The 20,129-nt window shown below is 32.1% G+C and overlaps 1 protein-coding gene across 3 annotated transcripts; it reads left to right on the plus strand.

Moving 5' to 3' along the window:
* Positions 1-1,502: 1,502 nt before the first annotated feature.
* Positions 1,503-7,282, plus strand: LOC116413214 (uncharacterized). 3 transcript variants are annotated; one of them, XM_052894589.1, is made up of 3 exons: positions 1,503-1,628; positions 5,112-5,308; positions 6,142-7,282. In XM_052894589.1, the coding sequence occupies exons 2-3, from the start codon at positions 5,116-5,118 to the stop codon at positions 7,032-7,034; spliced, it is 1,086 nt and encodes a 361-aa protein (XP_052750549.1). In that variant the 5' UTR covers positions 1,503-1,628; positions 5,112-5,115; the 3' UTR covers positions 7,035-7,282. The 3 variants fall into 3 exon arrangements, with proteins under 3 accessions (XP_052750549.1, XP_052750550.1, XP_052750548.1); XM_052894590.1 differs by having other exon boundaries at positions 1,503-1,623; XM_052894588.1 differs by lacking the exon at positions 1,503-1,628 and adding an exon at positions 4,737-4,925.
* Positions 7,283-20,129: the final 12,847 nt, after the last annotated feature.

Below are 20,129 nucleotides of genomic sequence, written 5' to 3' on the forward strand. Positions count from 1 at the left end.
CGAGCAATATCAACATTTCAGATAATGATTTTTTATCCTTTGGCTTGCTTTATTAACAATGGGAGATTGAGAATCCCATTGCTAGCAATATATCCAACCAGGTCGACCTCCTCGCGGTTCCCCCTGGAAACTATCGAGATTAATTCCTGATGAATTCATCATGATGGGCTAACTGACCTGCCTTTTTATTCTCACCTATTATCCCTCACTGATGCCTCGCCAGTGTATACCGTTAGCTCAGGCAGGGTTACCATTCCATTATCATCCTTTAAAAAAACCCTACCTTTTAATGTAATACAACACGTACTTGTCAGAGCTCTTATCTCCATAGTATTTATCTAACTTTCATGCTTCTTCTTTCATAACCACGATTCGCTTCCATACATGAATATTGGTACTCGGTACTCTCTAAATTATGGTAAGGCGAGCTATGCTCGATATATTTTTGTTAGCCATGATTGAGAGCAGTGTACAGTTAACACTATTTCCCGCTAAGGATATTAAAAAATAATCGATTTTTATTTAAATCAATTATTATTTTCTTATAATCGATTTTGTATAATCGATTTCATAGTAATATTAATTGATCTTTAATATATCGATTATATAAATTACGCGTTTAAGTCGATCTATGCAACAAACAGCGTCATCTATGCGACGGATGAAAAAAAAAACTTGAAGTAAGTTTCTATTTTATTTTTTCAACGAGATTAAAAATTAATGCAAATAGTTATTTTGCGTCTTTTTATTCTTTAAACTTTCAGAATAACGAATGATTTGTTTTATATTTGAGTTTTTGAGACCATAACGTAGTTGTTTGGTTTTTTCTTAATTTTCGTTTTAAATATTTTATTTTAAAACTAATCAAATGTCAAATTGGATTGGACATTTGTGATAATAATTATTTTTTATTTTTTTATTGACTACGACGTAGTCATTTAGTTTTTTAATTATCGTTTTAAATATTTTATTTTAAAACTAGTCGAATGTAAACCAGTACTGGACATTTATAGTATTTTTTTTTTTAATTAATTTATATTTTAATTTTTAAGACAATAAGGTTGACATTTTGTTGGGATACTCATCATTTCATCTTTATTATAATAAAACGTTTAATGGTACTGAAAATTTGTATCAATAATGATATTTTGTTTCCTTATCCCTAACCTTGAAATTTAGCTTAATTTAGAAAGAAACATTAGCTTCGATTTCTAGTTTTGGGTTGGTTATTTTTTTATTTATATCATTTTATTTGATTTTTAATCTGATAAATTGTCAATATGAATCTCTTAGGGGTATTATTGAAATATGAAAAGCATGTAGATTTTTAAATAATAGAAAAAATCAATTTTTTACAGATATCAATTAATCATTTTAAATAAAATCGATTGTTGCAAAATCGATTAATATTAAATAAAGAAAAATCGATTTATATTTAATCGACTCTTTTCCATTAATCTTACATCTCTATCCCACTTTCACTACTTTTAGTACAGCGTAGGTGCTGCTAGGCGCACACGGACATTGAGCTGTGTAATTTTTTTCTATTTGATAATAATTTTTACATTGAAGTTCTAAATTTATTATTGAAAGTATAACTAGTTGCTTAGTGTTTCACTGGAGGTAAAGTAAGTATGATTAACTATCTAAAATAAGATATAATATTCATAATATAAGGCTCGGTATTTTCCGACAAATTGTCTTAAGTTATCATATATTTCTGAACGATGTTTTATTAGTGATTAACAACCTACTACCATTTGAGTTGGATATTTTTTAGTGTTATTAATCGGTATCTGATATTTGTTGTGCTCTGGAATTAAATCTAACCTTAAAATTTTGTATGTATAACTACGTAAACAGCTTACGCTTAGCGCCATCTGTATAATTTTATTTCAACCTGCTTTTTTGCAACTTTCTGCTTACAGCTTGACGAAATATTGATGAATAACCGATATTGATAGAAATTACGTAGTTATCTACATAGAGGCGGTAATTTTAACTTTACGCTTGCTTCTTTACATTTTTCATTATGTCACATTTGCTTTCTGTTTCTAATAAATGTGCTGATTGTAATAAACCACTGATTATTACAAAATCATATCGCTCAAATTTGGCTAAGGCGCATTGATTTGCACATGTGTGTGTAGCACACATGCGCAAACGTTACCACTTTTCTATCAGGTGGGCCGTCAGCTTGTTTGCCATTCTAAGTTGTATAAAAAAAACGCAAGAAAACGTGTAGCGGAATTGAGTATAGATAATATATGAAAAAAATTTGATACTTGTATTATTTTAATTAATAATGTGATATTTTTTTTTTCTATTTAACTGAGTAATGCAAACGACTTCTTGGATTTTTATAACATGTCGTTAGATTCGTCTTAATTAACAAAGTGTTGATAATGACCAGAGGGTTGACGTCATAATTTAAATACAACAGTCGGATACATTATTGCCATATTGACTTTGCCCGCGTGGTATTCTTTATGCCTGTTTATTATATATTATTTAATGCCAAGCCTGTCGATGTTACAATCTATAGCTTTAGATAATTTGACAGTCACACTTATTAAATTTTCCTTGTTTTCATTACTGTTTTTGGTACGTTTTTTATCTCTATATCGGCCTTTTTCCTTCCGCGTTTCACATCTTCTATTTTCCCTTCCAAAATAGTTATAAATCTTTGACTTTTATAGCCTGTTGTTATAGTTGTTTTAATTTGTCTTTCAACTCATAATTTTACTTAGCAAGGAAGGTTAATAAGGTATTCTCGATATTATTATTTGATTATTTAATTTCCATCACAGCAGAGTAATTTTTTGTTCTCCTCTTGCTAAGTAGCCTAATTAGATGCTAGTAGAACTACAATTTAAAATATATATATACTTTTTACAAAATTAAAGTTTTAGTTCTCCATCTGAGCACTTTTTAATTCAATTCAATTCAATTCAATTTATTTTATTCGTTACAATATTGCATATTTAATTATTCATTCAGTATGGATTTCTTTTATATTTATAGGTACAAATTACATATTTTAAATATAAAAATAAGCGTGACACATTGACACAAGGGCATTATCTCTCAATTCCAATAAAATGTATGTAAATGATTTTTTTTTTGTGTACTAGTATGAGTAGTGTTGCTTAGACTTTTTTGATGTGTATATATACCAAACTAGTTGAATCTTGCGGATTCACCCTTGTTCGTATCGTGATGCTGATTAACCTATACTTAAGAAATGAGTTACCAAATGCAAAAACAATTTTTCAAAACCGACTGCCAATTTCATAGAATAAACGCGTTCAAACAAAAAAAAAACTATAATGTCACTGTATTATATTAGTATTATGTAACGGGGGAAAGGGAATGTTAGTAATGTCTAATTGACCCATTGCTAGCAATACGCCCTGTCAGGTTGACCTTTATGCGGTTCCCCCTGGAATTTGTCCTGATGGGCTAACTGACCTGAGGGCCTACCATGAAATGTTTTCCGAAATTTCGGAGCCAAATGAAACAGAAATTTGATGTTAAAATTACATAATACATGCCGTTTGGAAATATTAAAAATGTTAAAATATTGTTCCTTTTGACTTTTATGATAGGATGTATGACGAAAGAAATGTTAAACTCCATTTATTGGTCCGATTTTGGTATAAACAAAAACACGAAATCGAGTCCGAAATTTCGGAATTTCATTTCATGGTAGACCCGCTGCTTTCATCGTCACTGATCATCTATCACTGGTGCGATGCCAACGTATACCGATAGCGCAGGCGGATTACCATTGCATTATCACCCATTAAAAAAAAAGCATACGAAAGACTGTGTTTTAAACAGATTGTTTTTAGTCATGTTACTTCGTTAAAAAGTTTGAAAAGCAAATATTAACAGTTAGAGATGATGTGGTAATTTCAAGAGAAAGATTTAATTCTAAGCAAACTAGCTGAAAGTAGAAGTAAATTGCCGAATGAATATAGACGTTTTGTAGGTAGGAAACGCAGCTATAGGCAATATTGTACTGTGCCACCCATGCAATTTACTGACAGTTAAGTTCCCACTGCTGGTCACTGACAGTAGACTGTCTATAAGAGGATATTTGTTAGGAGTACTAATTTAGTCATGACGCATTTTACGAGTTTTGGCGTAATATACCGTATTATCTGTCAGTCTCTTCTTATTTACGTATCTCCCTAGTGTAAAGGAAGGCAAATTTTTTTCAAATTACACTGGATAAATCACACAGACGCAGCGCCACCCATTCAGGGTAAATAGTAAGTAGTGGGCTACTAATAGGAATAGGTAGTTTTTTTAGGTAAAGACATGCACCTAAGCATTTAGTAAAAGATTATTTATTATTTAAATATGCCGAGTATAAAATACAAATTAACTAGGTGATTATTTTGTAATGTTGTTTCGGTTGTCTCGTTATCATGTAATTACTGTACAACTCCAGAGTATGGAGACATATTTATTTTTATAACTTACGTATCACCATTTGAATGCAATTATAGTCATTAGTTGAATTAGCTAATGAGCTATGAATCCCTCCAGTCCGCCCTTTACTAAACACGCCCATTATTGTCATTGTCCTAATGGCTCCATGTACTCATTCACCTTCCACTAATTGTCTATTTTTCGATATTTCAAGGTACGAGTATAAAAGGGTCTGTACCTGTGACAGTAAAGTCATTCGGAAGTAGTAACTAGCGAGGAGTGTACGTTTGGTTTCTAGTGTTCGTTTATTATTTTAAATATTATCTACTGATATCGCAATAATAATAACAATATTTGTGAGCAGTGACTGTGTTTGAGTGCGCGTATTAATTTCTATTTGACAATAATTTTTTTCTCTTCCCCCGTTTGGGAAAATCATTATCGCGGTGACGATAGTACGATAGAAACAGTTGAGATTCCTTAAGGTTAATACTCTTAGAATTATTTATACTATTAAGTATTATTGCAATTTTTAAGTATCGACTGAGTTATTGGATGTGACCTTTTATTAAGAGTTTAAAATAGATTACGTTCAATTGCTTGCTTTTGTACATATTCGAAAACTTTCTCAATTTTATTCTTAGCAATTGACTTCTTATTTTGTTGTGAAGAGCAATGGAGAGAGCGAAGACACCAGAGGACAAGGGCCAAGTTCGCGAAACACTGGACGAGATCTCCACACGCGCAGATCGCTTCCCTTCTGAGGCCTCGTTGCCGCTCGTGGATGCAAGAGATTGCGAGCCATCTTCGACGTCCAGCCATCAGAGCCGGGCCTCCTCGCCCTGCAATGAAACAGTTAACCAGCAGAGTGAGCGGATTTATGATGAACAAAAGAAATAAATTTTGCCTCTTGCCATATCTGATTCATATAACAAATTATAAACTAGTTTATGGACCTCCTAGACTTTTTAAGCTGTAACTGTTGTTGTTTTTGGAGGTTCCTTTTTATAAAATCTCAAAACATAGTATGTTAGTTAAAACATCGTTCTTAAACTTTACAAATACTCGATTATTTCAGATTTTTCTATATTTAAACTTATAAAAAGGTAGACAATATTTGTTCATATTTTCTATCATGAGTCGGAAACTATATAGCATGAAAATAAGTAGAATCCGTTTTAAAATGTACAAACAATGCCATCCTACATTGACTAGAAAGCTAAATTTAAATTTTGTACCTCCCAGCAATTGTTTGTTTATTATTATTAAGTATTTACATTTCAACATTATGTAGACCAACAACAACAAAAACAATTCCAAAATACAAATAAGTAGCATTTGTAGTCCCCGTGACATTATGTTGCGACAGATAAACTTACGAAGTCGAACCACAAATTCTTTTGTTCTTTTATTGCACCAAACACTAAAAGTAATCTACTGTATATGAAATGATTTTTTGCCAGATAGAAACTGACATAATTCAATAGTAACATTTTAAATGTGTTGTTTATTTTATTATTTTTTAACTGAAATGGTTTAGGTACTGCTGTGTTGGTCCCACACGAATATTATCAAGAATAAATTAATTGTTTATATTTGCGTTAGATTTTCCAGTATAATTAATCATTCCTCATTTTATTGTTAATGCCTATTGTTGTATTATATGGCAATTGTTGTATAATTAACATTCTTTGAATTCAGATCGTGAATGTCTTCATGTCTCGAGGTCGCCGGAAAATGAATTAAAAAAAAAAACCATGACTATCGATGACTTTAAATTACTTGGGTGGACTGCACTTCTTCCACCGCCACCAACAAACTCGGGTGGTCTTTCTTCCCCGAATTTAGAAGCCACTTCACAATCTAGCATACGAAAACGCATGCAGCTTGAGCACTTCGAAACAATACCTTTGATACCAGAGGTGACAGACTTCAGTGATACTAACAGATCGCAAAATATTAGCACAAGTTGTCCAATTGAATCAATATCGCCAAATAAAAGGCGAAGGCTGGAGGAAACATTGAAATATAATAGAACTCTAGATGTTGCCCTGAAAGATTTAAGTCAAAATCAACTGATTGATATAATTAAATCTATCATTGACAAACATCCAGACATCGAAGACGAGGTCAGAAAAAAATTGCCAGTCCAAGACTTGATGTCGCTCCAGAAAGGACTTCTTTATTTAAAAATGAATATTTTAAAAATATTGTCAAAACCGGGAATACGTTTTGAAGACGGTTCACTGGCTTTCTCTCACGCACGTATCCACTTAGAAGCTTTCAAAAATTATGTAGTGAAACAGGGAGAAGCCTTATTGGATTCTCAAAACTGGAAGTCTGTTATTGAATATGTCATATTAGCATGGAGATATGTTAGAGTTTTATCTATATGTAATCATCGGATACAAATTCCCTACAGTAAGAAGTGCTTCGAAGCGCTGTCTGATTTTTGCATGACGGCTCTCAAAAAAGGAAATTTAGAAAAGGATCTATTGATTGATACTCAAGATAAGCTACAACGCATGGTTGCCGACAGCGGAGACATCCAATTATGTATAGAGCAAATTCAAGAACAACTCTCGGATTCGTGAACATCTTAAAAGTAATATCTAATGGAGTGCTTTTTATATTTTGTTTTTGTCTGTTAATGAAAAAAATATAAATAATCTGCATTATTTCATTTGTATATACATGAGTGTATATAACAAAGCAGGGGTGTCTGCCTGGTTTTTAGACATAGCGATGCCAGTATTACTGATATCATTTAATTTGTCTTGGTTCATCCTTTGTTATGATGATCCTTTGTTATGAAATGTAGTAATTTCGAATAAACTAATTATGCTTTTCTATTTTGTTTTATTACTTCTAATGACACTTTTACCTTTCAGGCATCAGCACTGTACAGTGTCTAAGTCACTGTTGGACTGAATGTTTTATTTTTATACTCTTATAACTATCAATCAATCAAAGTCTTGTTTAGACCCGCCAGATGGTGAAGGCGGGCGAGGTAGAGGCCTCGGGGCATACTCCATTGCCCCAGCTTCCACTTCGGAGGCTACAACCTCCGGGTCTCTTGGTTTTAAGCCGGCATCCACTGGTGGTATGTGTATGTAGGCATGGCGTTCGTAGCAAAAGGAAATACAACCATTTAATTTATTTTTTATTGCGAATTAACTTTATGATTTAATGGAAAACCATTTGCCATGTTTTAGGAAAAGTACCAGTATAGAATGAAGAATTAATGATGTGAGTGATTAAGGGTACCACATGTTGAAGTAAAAGCATGATCATGAGTCAACTCACAACATCAGAGCCTATAAAGTTGGATTTGATGGACGTAATTATTGTATGAGTCTCATTGTCAGTGATTGACAGTGATGAGAAAAATTTATCAGTAGATAAGTTAGGCTAGGGGGCAATCTCGGCTAAAGTTGATGTTCTTGTCGCCTCAGATAATAGTGTAGTCGAAGAAAAATACTTATTAAGCTTATTTAATGAAATAGTTGAGACAAAATCAAGTCTATTTACAGACCTCAAGTGACTTGATAAACTTCCAAGTATTGACCGGTGAAGCATTTAATATATTGAAATTAATATAGCAGCGTTCAGCTGCTATTACTATGCGGTTACAAAGAATACACGCCTTTTTAAATGCAATCCAGTTTTCCTCGCTACGGTCCTTTTTATATTTTCGAAAGGCCCGATCGTGCTTCTTCATAACTATATGAACACCCACCCGTAGCCCCCTCTTCTTTCAGAGTGGGTGTAGTGTCTTTTCACGTATCATACTGTATTCCCCAATAGTCTTCTCTTATATATCTCCGTAGTATAAAGTGTGACCATATTTTTACTTGATTAATCGATTTTTGGTATGTTTTTATTACCACTATGACTGGAAATATTAACAAGATTGTTCACACACGGAGTAAATATAAAGTTATTTTGTACACTTTATTCCGTGGCTCCACAACACAGATAAGACAACACTAATACGTATATAGACAACAGTAAGTACCAGTACACAATCAATTAACACAAATATCTTCCACTAACAAATTTGTTTACTTTATATACTATTATATCAAGAATAGGACTAGTAAATACCACTGACTATAATACACAAATTTAGTGTAAATGTTTTAATGTATTTAAATATAATATATGCTTATTACTATAGGTCAGGTAGATCTCCACGTGATTATTTCTAGAAAATATTGTGATTAAGTCTTGTTGAACTAATCACGATGAGACATCTAATCTGCTTTCTTGCTCATTATTTCATACCTGACTGGTCATTCCATTATCGTCCTTTAATAATTCAATTTTATATACCATATTCTGCAATATTTGCACGTAAGTATTAGTCATCACTTTATATATCACTTAACGTTAATTAGTTTCTAATGGAATAATTAAAATCGTCTTTCCATAATGTTCAAATTAATTTAAATACAGGTTTTACCTGAAACTTCGTTTGCATAACTAAAATATATAAGCTGGTATAATATATTATATATTATACCAGACCAGATATTTCAGACTGAAAGTGAATAAATCAGGTCGGGAGAGAGGTTAAGATATATTGCAGTTTTACACTAAATAAAAACTGAAGAAAAAGAACATTCTTACATAATGGAATGCGGCCGGAATACGCGATGGTTAACCTATTTATAATGAGTATGGGGTCTATTGGTCTATTATGTCAAGTAAGGACTATTTTCTGCGTTCTATTTTGACGAATTATAAGTATCAATCTAGTATGTGCCTCATAGGCGCTATTTCGGATGCTTGTCATAATATTATGAGGCAAGTTTTAATATCGCAGTAATTTTTTGTATGTTTAAATAAATTTTTAGTATAAAGATAAACTGACAATTAGATAGTTTTACCTGTATACTAAAGGTATTAGTCTATCAAAACGATACCGAATTAATGGTTTTTTAATGCTTGTTTTACTTGTCTTTCGGCTATCATTTGAATGTTTAATCTATTTATATTTACAAATAAGGCAAAGAGAGAAAAAAATCGCTGTCATGATTGCGCTATACATACTTAGAATTCTATATCTATGTACATTTTTAGTTTTAGTTTCTACAACTAAGAATAGAAAACGTGATTTTCTGTCTACTGATGGTACACATAAATACAATTACGCAATTTATGTGGTTACCAGATTAGACCGGAGGGCCTACCATGAAATGTCTTCCAAAATTTTGAAGTCAAACGAAACACAAATTTGATATTAAAATTACATACTTGATACATGCTATTTAAAATTGTTAAAATATCATTCCTTTGGACTTTTACAATAGGATTTATGACAACCGAAATGTTTTATTCCATTTAGGGGATGATTTTTGTATAAATGGAAACATAAATTTGAGTCCGACAATTTGGAATTTAATTTTATAGTAGATCCCAGCTTTTGCTTCGCAATAAGCAGTTTTTTGTTCTACAAGAACAAGAAACTCGGGTTTGAGTGTCATAATTAAAATAGGATTATCATTGGAGTGAAATCTATCGAATGTAAAAAGAATTGTGAACATCGATTCAAATTTGGTGATGTCATGACGTAACCTTACACATATGTACATACATACATACATAAAATTCTGAGAAATTGAAACCTTGTTTTTTCCGGAAATTACTACTCCCGTGACTTCGTCTATATGGCCAGGAGATATTGATTAACCAGGGTCAATATAGCGTATGTGTATTCTCGATTCCAAGTACCTACTACCTATATTACGTTAATGCGCCAAAAGGTAACATCGTCATTATAATCAGTCAGTCGTTAATTGCCCACTGGTTTTGCACATTGCTTCACCAGGGGGAGACTTTGTACAAAAGTCGTTTGATTGGGCACCTCTGCCCCATTCGTGTTTCTACCGTGAAGCAGTTGTGTTTGCATAGCTGTGTTTCGGTTTGAAGGGTGGGATATATCAGTGAATTTACAGGGTGCAGAAAAATAGCACTTGAGTTCTCAGGAATGGCAATGCATGGGGGGGGGGGGGGGATCATGAGCGAAACAGTATACTCTGTTATGTCCATTATACTGCTCACGTCTATAGGCGACGGTTATTACTTTTCATCAGGTGTGCCGTCAGCTTGTTTACATAAAAAAAAACTGTTGAACATAGGCCTCTCCCTATTTGGGATTGGCAGTAGTTGTCACGCTTAGCAGACGGATTAGCCAGAGCAGGCAGGCTTTAGTAATGTTTTAAGAGGGACGCTGCTGCATCTCTGAAACCGAGCCGTATGCGACTATCTAGGCTCTAGAAGGTAGAAGGCTGTGGACTTTGATATAGCTCTGCATGAAGAATTGGGTGAATGTGGAAATTACTAAGAATAGAGATGAATCAGAGAAAACATATTACGCCGATCCCAAATATACTTTCCTTTCTTCTTTTTTTTTAAAGGCAAAATTGTAAGCACCAGTATTATTTTGTTCTCTTTAGTACAGGCGTTATTTTTTTTCTATCCATCATAGTTTGTATCACGTCCACGACTTTAATTATAATAAAACCAGTTATTTTGTTTTAAAAACTAAACTATTTAAACGAGTTTAATAAAATTTCTATGGAACCAAACTGTATCTATCTGTATTAAAAATCTACATATTATATATTTCTCTATGACAAATATTACGTGTGTATGCCAAATTTCATTTACCGCGTGGTCCCGGCATAGAATAGGTTACCCCTTTCTTTCCTAGGGTATCATAAGTGGCGACTAAGGGAGGGCGAAGAATGGGCAGAAGCGTTCCTCTTAAAACATCTCTAAAAGCCAATTCGCCTGCAAAGTATGGCAACTACTGGCAAAACCTCCTAATGTTTAGCAGTGAGCAATTAAAGGCTGATAAGATAATGCCAAATTTCTTAAAGGCGTCAAGAGGTAACAAATTAACAATCTTATTTTAACAATTATAGTATCTATTATTAAAAATAGAAAGAAGAATTAGTTGCACCGACAAGAGGAAACTCTTAAATGAAAAGAGAATCATACCAACATTCCATTAAAATTATTTTATTAATAGAAATAGAAATTTATTATTTAAAAAAACACAAAGTTACAAACACAAGATACAATGGGCCCCACACAAGACGAACCTGTATCGTGGGCATCCGACAAAAATTAACAATTCACAATCTGTTATAATAGAAAGTACATAGTAGGCGGATATTAATACAAAAGAAAAATAATATAAAATTGACATAGTGATCATTTGCTGATCAGGCAATCCTGAAATCTTTACCAATATTGTATTTTATAAATATGAAAGTGAGTTTATTTGTATATATTTTTTTGATTGGTGAAAATGGTATGGTAACCCCGCCTGCGCTAACGGGATACGCTGGCGGAGCACCAGTGAAGGGTGATAGATGAAAATTTAAACAGGTCAGTTAGCCCATCATGATGAATTTATCAGCAATTAAACATGATAATTTCCAGGGGGAACCGCGAGGATGTCGACCTGGTTGGGTATATTGCTAGCAATGGGATACTCAGTCTCCATTACTAACAATCCGTTTCCGCCCTTATTTGTATATTTGTTACCTAATACTGTTTTAATTATAATATTATATTAAATATGGCTTAACTGATTATTTTGAAGGGTATACTATATAGGACAGAAAAGGATGTAGGCTACTTTTTATCCACGAGGAATTAATAAAATTTACATTTATTTGTATAAGTCATAAAGATTACGAATAACAACACTATATATACCACAGGGGAGAAAGGATTGTTAGTAATGCGGACTACTAGTACCATTGCTAGCAATATACCGTGTCAGGTCGACCTCCACGTGGTATAGAAACAATCGTGCTATATTCCAGGTGTATTCATCACGATGGCTTACCTGACCTGCCTTTTCATTCTCACCTATCATCCCTCACTGGTGTCCCGCCAGCGTATATCGTTACCGTTCCATTATCATCATATATGTATAAAATATAAATAAATTAACATATTTTGTGGTTTTGTTATAGACAATCCATATACAACGGAATCGTTGTTAAAAATATTGAATGTGAAATTTGAAAAATTTGTTTTTAAACCTTGAATTTTATTTTAAATTGTAGCCTATTTTAAACTATTTCGTGATATTTTTAATCACCTCGTCTTGTTAGTCAATTCCAAACATTTAACTAAGTAAATCATAATTTAGATTTCACGAGTGTACCTATACTACTCGTAATAGTTATACTTTTTAAATGTAATTTACTATATATTAAAAAAAAATACTCAAACGACATCTAAGATTAAGAACAATCTGTTTTAGATGTTGCTTAAAAATTTATAATATAAATTTTTGATGTGTTTCATGAAATTTTAAATGTAATTAAGTAAGCGGACGAATTATGTATGCGAATTATATGTTTACATATACAATGAGTATGTATTGATATAACTAAATTGTAATGCATATTAACATTTTTGATAACAATTTTACCAATGTTTACTTTTTACCACGAACCGGTCACCTGTTCACACAAAATCTATTCACATTTTTATTTCTTTTGACATTAGGTATTTGATATCGCAACCGATCATTGTTATGAAATAATTCTTTGTAAATGCGTATTTCTCATTTAAATGCTCGTGCTCAAACTAGGTAGGTATATATACATAGGTATATATATATATATATATATATATATTCTAAGATAATTATATCGATTAGTTTAAGAGTTCCATAATGGATTTTTTAGCGACGGGAGCGAGATAAGAGTTGGGTGCGAGCAGGGGCCCTCAACAGGTAAGTTTTCAGCAATTGAAGCGTTAAAAGGAGTTATTAAACGACCGAGTGATCAAATAACTGTACCACAACACGTCTATCACACATCTGAATTGCACGTAAACGGTAATTAATACTTAATACTATAATAGTTATAATTTTCTAGAAATACATGCTTAATATTAATAATTAAAATGTAGTTTCGCTTCTCACTGTACAAGGTGATGTAATTATTAAAACTGTAAAAACAGGTTTGAAAGTAAAAAAAAAATAAGTGCATACATCTATCTACTTTTACCAGACCGAACCTACATATCTACAGCAAACAAATTTCATTACTTTTAACTCTATATAACTACCTGTTACTCGAAGGAAACACGATAAATTGCGGTTGATTTTCAACCGTTTGCAAAAAGAAGGAGGGTCTCGGTTCGATTGTATTCTTTTTTATATCTGTTACCTAATAACTTCATTAGTTCTAAACAGATTTGAAAAATTTCTTTTTTTTTTATCTGAAAGGAATATTTTTACAGATTGGTCCCATAGAAATTTATGAAATGCAGCAACAATTAGGGATGGCTAATATATAGCTATTTATCTAATCTAATATCTATATATATATATATATATATATATATATATATATATATATATATATATATATATATATATATATATATATATATTATATATATATATATATATACTTTTCTTAAAATTATTCCAGAACTCCATAGCAAGAATGAATCTGCTCTTTTCAATCTGTCAATCTTACTCATTCACGCACACTCGTTCATTCTCGTTCATTATATACAACAAATATTGAATACTTTCATTAATTATATATATACGTATATATATACATATATATATATATATATATATATATATATATATATATATATATATATATATATATATATATATATATATATATATGTAATGCTACTTTTGAACAGATTACTAATTCAGAAATATGTGTCGTGGGAGACTTTAATATGGGTAACATTGATTACCGTTTTCTCTACTCATGATACCACTCAAAATAATGGATCCAGCACACGTGAAATTTTGATAGAAATGTAAATTTATTACAGCAGCACAATTATGTTACTAAACCCTTGATCTCGTTTTCTCAACCCTTCAAACTTTTACGGTTAATGAAAGTACTAGTGTTCTATGTGTTGTTGATCAGCTTCACCCTCCCTTGATATTAATGTTGTAATGGGTGGTGATTTAAAACTGCATATAATGACCGATGCAAAGAGACTAAATTATTACAAGGCTAACTATGTCGGGAACAGTTAAAATCAATAAATTGGGATGAACTGTTTGGAGTTGAGGATCTGTAAATGAAATGGTTGATGTATTTTATGAGATTTTAAATTCAACTATAACACCTTTACGCAAATATAAGAATCAGGTTTCCACCATGGTTTAACCGTAATCTGATAAAAATGTTAAAAGAAAAAAACAAATTGAGAGAACGTTATAATACATATAAAAATTTTAGACGCGATAGAGTTAAAAATTGTACGAAAAATTAATTATATATATACACACAGAATATATATATATATTATATATATATATATATATATATATATATATATATATATATATATATATATATATATATATAAACATATATATATATATATGCATGTATATATATACTTATATATATATATGATATATATATATATATATATGTTATATATATATATATATATATATATACATAAATCGGGAGAGGATGACGCGGTAGGCAACTATCGGCCAATTTCCATTCTATCTTGGTAGTAAAATTTTCGAATCAATTATTTGCACTCATCTGCAGAATCATCTTGCCTTATATCTGATAATTGTCAACAATGTCGCGGTCTACAAGTACAAACTTGGCATCGTTCACTGAACTCTAATAGGAGCAATTGATGCTGGAGAGCAGATTGATGTTATATACGATAAGGTCTCTCACAAAATTATTATTTATAAACTGCGCGCCTATGGTATTACAGGATCTTTATTAGATTGGAGATGGAAAGGACTTTCTTTGTAGTAGTAAATGGGTTTCAATCGGCATCTTGTAAAATTACATCTGGAGTACCCCAGGGATCTCACCTGGGACCGATTCTTTTTAATCTTTTTGTAAATGATATCCTTGAGTGTTTTCTTTTCTCACAAGTATTTATGTACGCAGACGACTTAAAATTTGCTAGAATTATTAAATCCTATAACGATGTTACGCTCCTACAAAGTGATCTTGATAGGCTTATTAGTTGGTGTGATATCAATAACATGAATTTGAACCCTAAAAAATGTCGTATAATAAAATTTAGTAGAAAGCATAATTTAATATATTCACAATACCGAATCAAAAATGAAATAATTGAAGAGAGTAGAAGTATGCGTGATCTAGGTGTATTATACGACCAACAATTAACGTTTGTTCCTCACCTAAATAACATTATTAATAAAGCTTCAAGGATGCTTGGTTTTGTTATAAGAACCTGTAAAGTATTTCATAATAGTAACATTAAAATTATACTTTATAATAGCCTGGTGCGGAGTGTCTTGGAGTATTGCAGCGTGGTCTGGCGCCCACATTTTGCTACACATATATTGCGTATGGAACGTATCCAGAAGCGATTCCTATGGCACTTGGCATTTTCCACTGGCATTGCCAAAAAAATTAAATCCTACAAGGATAGATGATCTCATTAGAAAAACGCAGGAAAGTCTCTGACGCCATATTTATGTATAAACTTATAACATATAAATTACATTGTCCTCAGTTATTAAGCCTTGTAAAATTGCGAGTCCCTTCTAGATTACCTCGTGGACCTATAACTCCGCTAATACCTCCATTTAGAAGAACTGTTCTGGGTAGTAATTCTCCAATGGTAAGGTTCTGTAAGATTATAAATAGCTGCAGTGACCAGGTCGATATTAATTTTGATAGTCCAAATGATTTTTTACGAAATATCTATAAATATATAAAATGAGTCGTGCTGCTGGATCTGCTTATGGATATGGTGGCTTTAGTTGTTAGTTGTTAAGTATTTAATAATAGTTGTAAGCTATATATATTTCTCTGTACTTATTGTTATACATGTATTAATATATGCTGTGTTTGCCTATAAAAAATTGTTACACTTAGTTCTAAGCTCCATAATTGTATATATATTTACAAACAATTGTTGGTAAACCTAAATAAATAAATAAATAAATAATATATATATATATATATATATATATATATATATATATATATATATATATATATATATATATATATATATATATATATATATATATATATATATATATATATATATATATAGCTAATGCAATGTAGGATGACCCACCCATTGCAAGGAGTGGATGCAGGTGGCTCAAGACCGTGTCCAATGGCAATTTATATTTGAGGCCTATCTTCAGCTGTGGATAGATAATGGCTGATATAATGATGATAATGATAGGGGGGAAGAGATTAGTAAAAGGCATTCAACAGTTCCGTTGCTAACAATAGTAGTAGCAAGTAGTTTTTACGTGAAAGAGTAAAAGATGCATCCATATAAAATAGTCCTCACAAACTTGCATTTAGAAGGATATAAAATCCTATATATGTATATACTATAAGACATGTTCCAAACGAATCTATCGAACGAGACATTTTCGTTCATTAACATAGACACGAGAAAAAAATTAAACTCAGAACATTACTTACCCGTCACGTCTCATGTACGTGATACTATAATACACGTGTTAATTGATACACTAGCGACCCGCTCTGGCTTCGCACAGTTTTTATTTTAATAAAATATAGCCCAATTTCTTTGCTGATAATGTAACCTTCCATGTGTGAAATAACTTTTAAAATCAATTAAATACTTTTTGAGACAGTCCATTACGAACAAAAATTTAAAATCTATTTTTTTATAATATACATATAGATTAAAAACGGCTTCGATTGTGGTAAAACCTTGATGGATTTAAAGACTAAATAACTGAATCGATTTTGAGAAAATTTCTATACGATGACTCTTCTCCATCCAAAGGTTGCTTAGAAGAGATCGCTCTTAGCGATAAGGCCGCCCATTGTTTGCCTAGTGTAATATTTTTTTGTAATTGTTTGTATTTACAATAAGTTTACAATTGTAATCTTATGGAGGAAACAATAAAGAGTATCTATCTATCTATGTACATTGGCGAGTGGTTTTTATTATTATGTATAGATATGAATATGTCAGATAATACGCCATCTTTTTCTGAATGAACTATAATCGACACAGTTGCAATTTTTCTTACAGGTGTTTTTTTTTTTTTACAAATTTTAACAGTACAAGAGAATAAAGACAAAAGTATGATAGATTATTACTATATTAATAAAAAATAAATAAAATTACTCGCCAACTTGGAAATTTTGCTTCAAATTATCTTTAATTATAAAAACAACGAAAACCACAAGTCGCGATTCTAGCGCCATCTAGTATTTCGTGTTCAATTTTATTTACCATAATATGATTTGACCATAGAGTAATACACCTGTAACATTTTCTAACGTGACCTTGGTATTTATTATAGCGGTTTGACAGTGTCTTACGGTCTATAAGAGACTGATAATTTCTATGATGTAGGACAATGAGTGGGTAGAAAAAAGAACTTCTGACTCGGAAGCAGAGACATGACAGCACAGAGACAGTGTACTCGTGACCACTGCCGGTGTATCATCGAAATCATCATTGTCATCATATTAGTCATTAAATGTCGTCAGAACTTAGGCGTTGTTTTGTCAGTAGTTGTCAGGCTTGGCAGACATGTTGGGAACCGTTGTTAGCCTTTGGTGATATTTTAAGAGAGATGCTGCAGCCAATTCCTCGACCATTAAATTCCCTTAATCGCGTCTAACGACATCTGCGGGGAAAAGAAGGAACGTTGAGATTCAGGTAAATCATCAAATGTATGTATATATATATGCCAATTTTCATAGTGATTAAACCATTAAGACGGTAAGAAGTAATAAAACCACTGACATAATTATAATATTAATTAAGATATATAGCTACAAAAATATAAGTAAATATATTTCTGTTTGTTGTTTATTGCCCATAAGATAGAACTAGATGGCGCTGTGTAATATCTCTAATAGTATATTTTTTTTAATGGATGATAATGAAATGGTAACTCCGCCTATGCTATCGGTATACACTGGCGGGGCACCAGTGAAGGATGATAGGTGAGGATCGAAAGACAGGTCAGTTAGCCCATCGTGATCAATACACTTGGAATTCAGCATGTTGGTTTCCAGGGGGACCGAGAGGAGGTCGTCCTGATAACGTGTATTGCTAGTAATAGAACTGATAGTCCACATTACTAACAATCCCTTCTTATTTATTTTTGATGCAACTTAGAATGGCAAACAAACCGATGGCCTTCTTGATGGAAAACGGTAATCGTCGCCTATAGACATAAGCAGTACTATGGACATAACAGAGTATATTGTTTCGCTCATGATACCCCCCATTCGTTGCCATTCTTGAGGACTCAGGTGTTATTCCTCTGTACCCTGTAAATTCACTGTCCATATCCCACCCTTCAAACCGAAACACAGCCATGTAAACACAACTGCTTCACGGTAGAAACACGAATGGGACATAGGTGCCCAAGTAAACGACTTTTGTACAAAGTCTCCCTCTGATTATAATATTATCACAATATAAAAAAACTCTACTTTGTACTCTGTATAATAATTATCTACAGAATCTTAATATGTGCATGTTCGACGTAGGAACGAGTGACAGGTTTTTTAATGTGTAATACGTGGACGACCAAATAACAGATGGACGGATGAAAGAGAGAGTAATCAATGGAAAAAATATACTGTGTCGACCTTAAGAGAAAGGTAAGGTGATGATGATGGCGCAATCCAAGCAATATTGTGAGTTGGCAGTAATTGTTTTAGAATTGTGAATTTGAAATTGTTGTAGATTTTGTGAATTTACAGGGTACAGAGGAATAACATCCGAGTCCTCAGGAATGGCAACGCATGGGGGGTATCATGGGCGAAACAGTATACTCTGTTATGTCCATGGTACTGCTCATGTTTATAAGCGACGGTTACCACTTTCCATCAGGTGGGCCGTCAGCTTGTTTGCCATTCTAAGTTGTATAAAAAAAAACGATAGCTTTAGCAGTTGCTTTTAGCGACATAATAATAAGGACGCCAACCGTCAAAAGCTTACATCAGGATTGCCCTTCCGAGGAAAGAAGGCGCTCTCCGTTATTTTGTTGATTAACATTGGTATTAAATTATGCTTTTTGAATATTAATTAATAAAGATATGTATCGACATGTATTAGATTTTTAGTACGTATAAAATACTTGAAAAGTTAAAGATTGTGTCAAACACAAAAACCGACTTCAATTGTGACAAAACCTAGTTATTTTGATCTAAAACTAAAGTAATGAACCGTTTTTGATAACATTTTTGTCGGGACCAATCTGTAATAATAAATAAATATTCTTACAAATAAAAAAAAATAGATTAATCAGTTTAAAACTGACAGAGTAATGAGAGAGCGAACATAAAAATAAAAAATCACAAACGAATTGAGAACCCCTTCTTTTTGAAGTCAGTTGTATAGGCACCGACTTCAAATAGATCAGTGGGTAACGCATATATATAATTACGTTAAGTTCATAAATAGGTAATTAGTTTATTTATCGGTAAGTCGGTTAAAAAAGAGTAGATTCCCAATTCGTCTGTCGAGTATTTTTTTTTGTATTTTACACTATAACGTGCTTATTTCTGAAGCAATTTTGGTAATTATTTTTGCAATTACTTTTGGGTCGTCAGCTTGTTTGCCATAGCCAGATGCATAAAAAATATATTTCTCTCACAGTAGTCCTACGACATGTTTATTTTATAGTGATTAAGGAT

The sequence above is a fragment of the Galleria mellonella genome, unplaced genomic scaffold (assembly GCF_026898425.1).
Source record: "Galleria mellonella isolate WM207_F2 unplaced genomic scaffold, CSIRO_AGI_GalMel_v1 utg2134, whole genome shotgun sequence".
Lineage (NCBI taxonomy): Eukaryota > Metazoa > Arthropoda > Insecta > Lepidoptera > Pyralidae > Galleria > Galleria mellonella.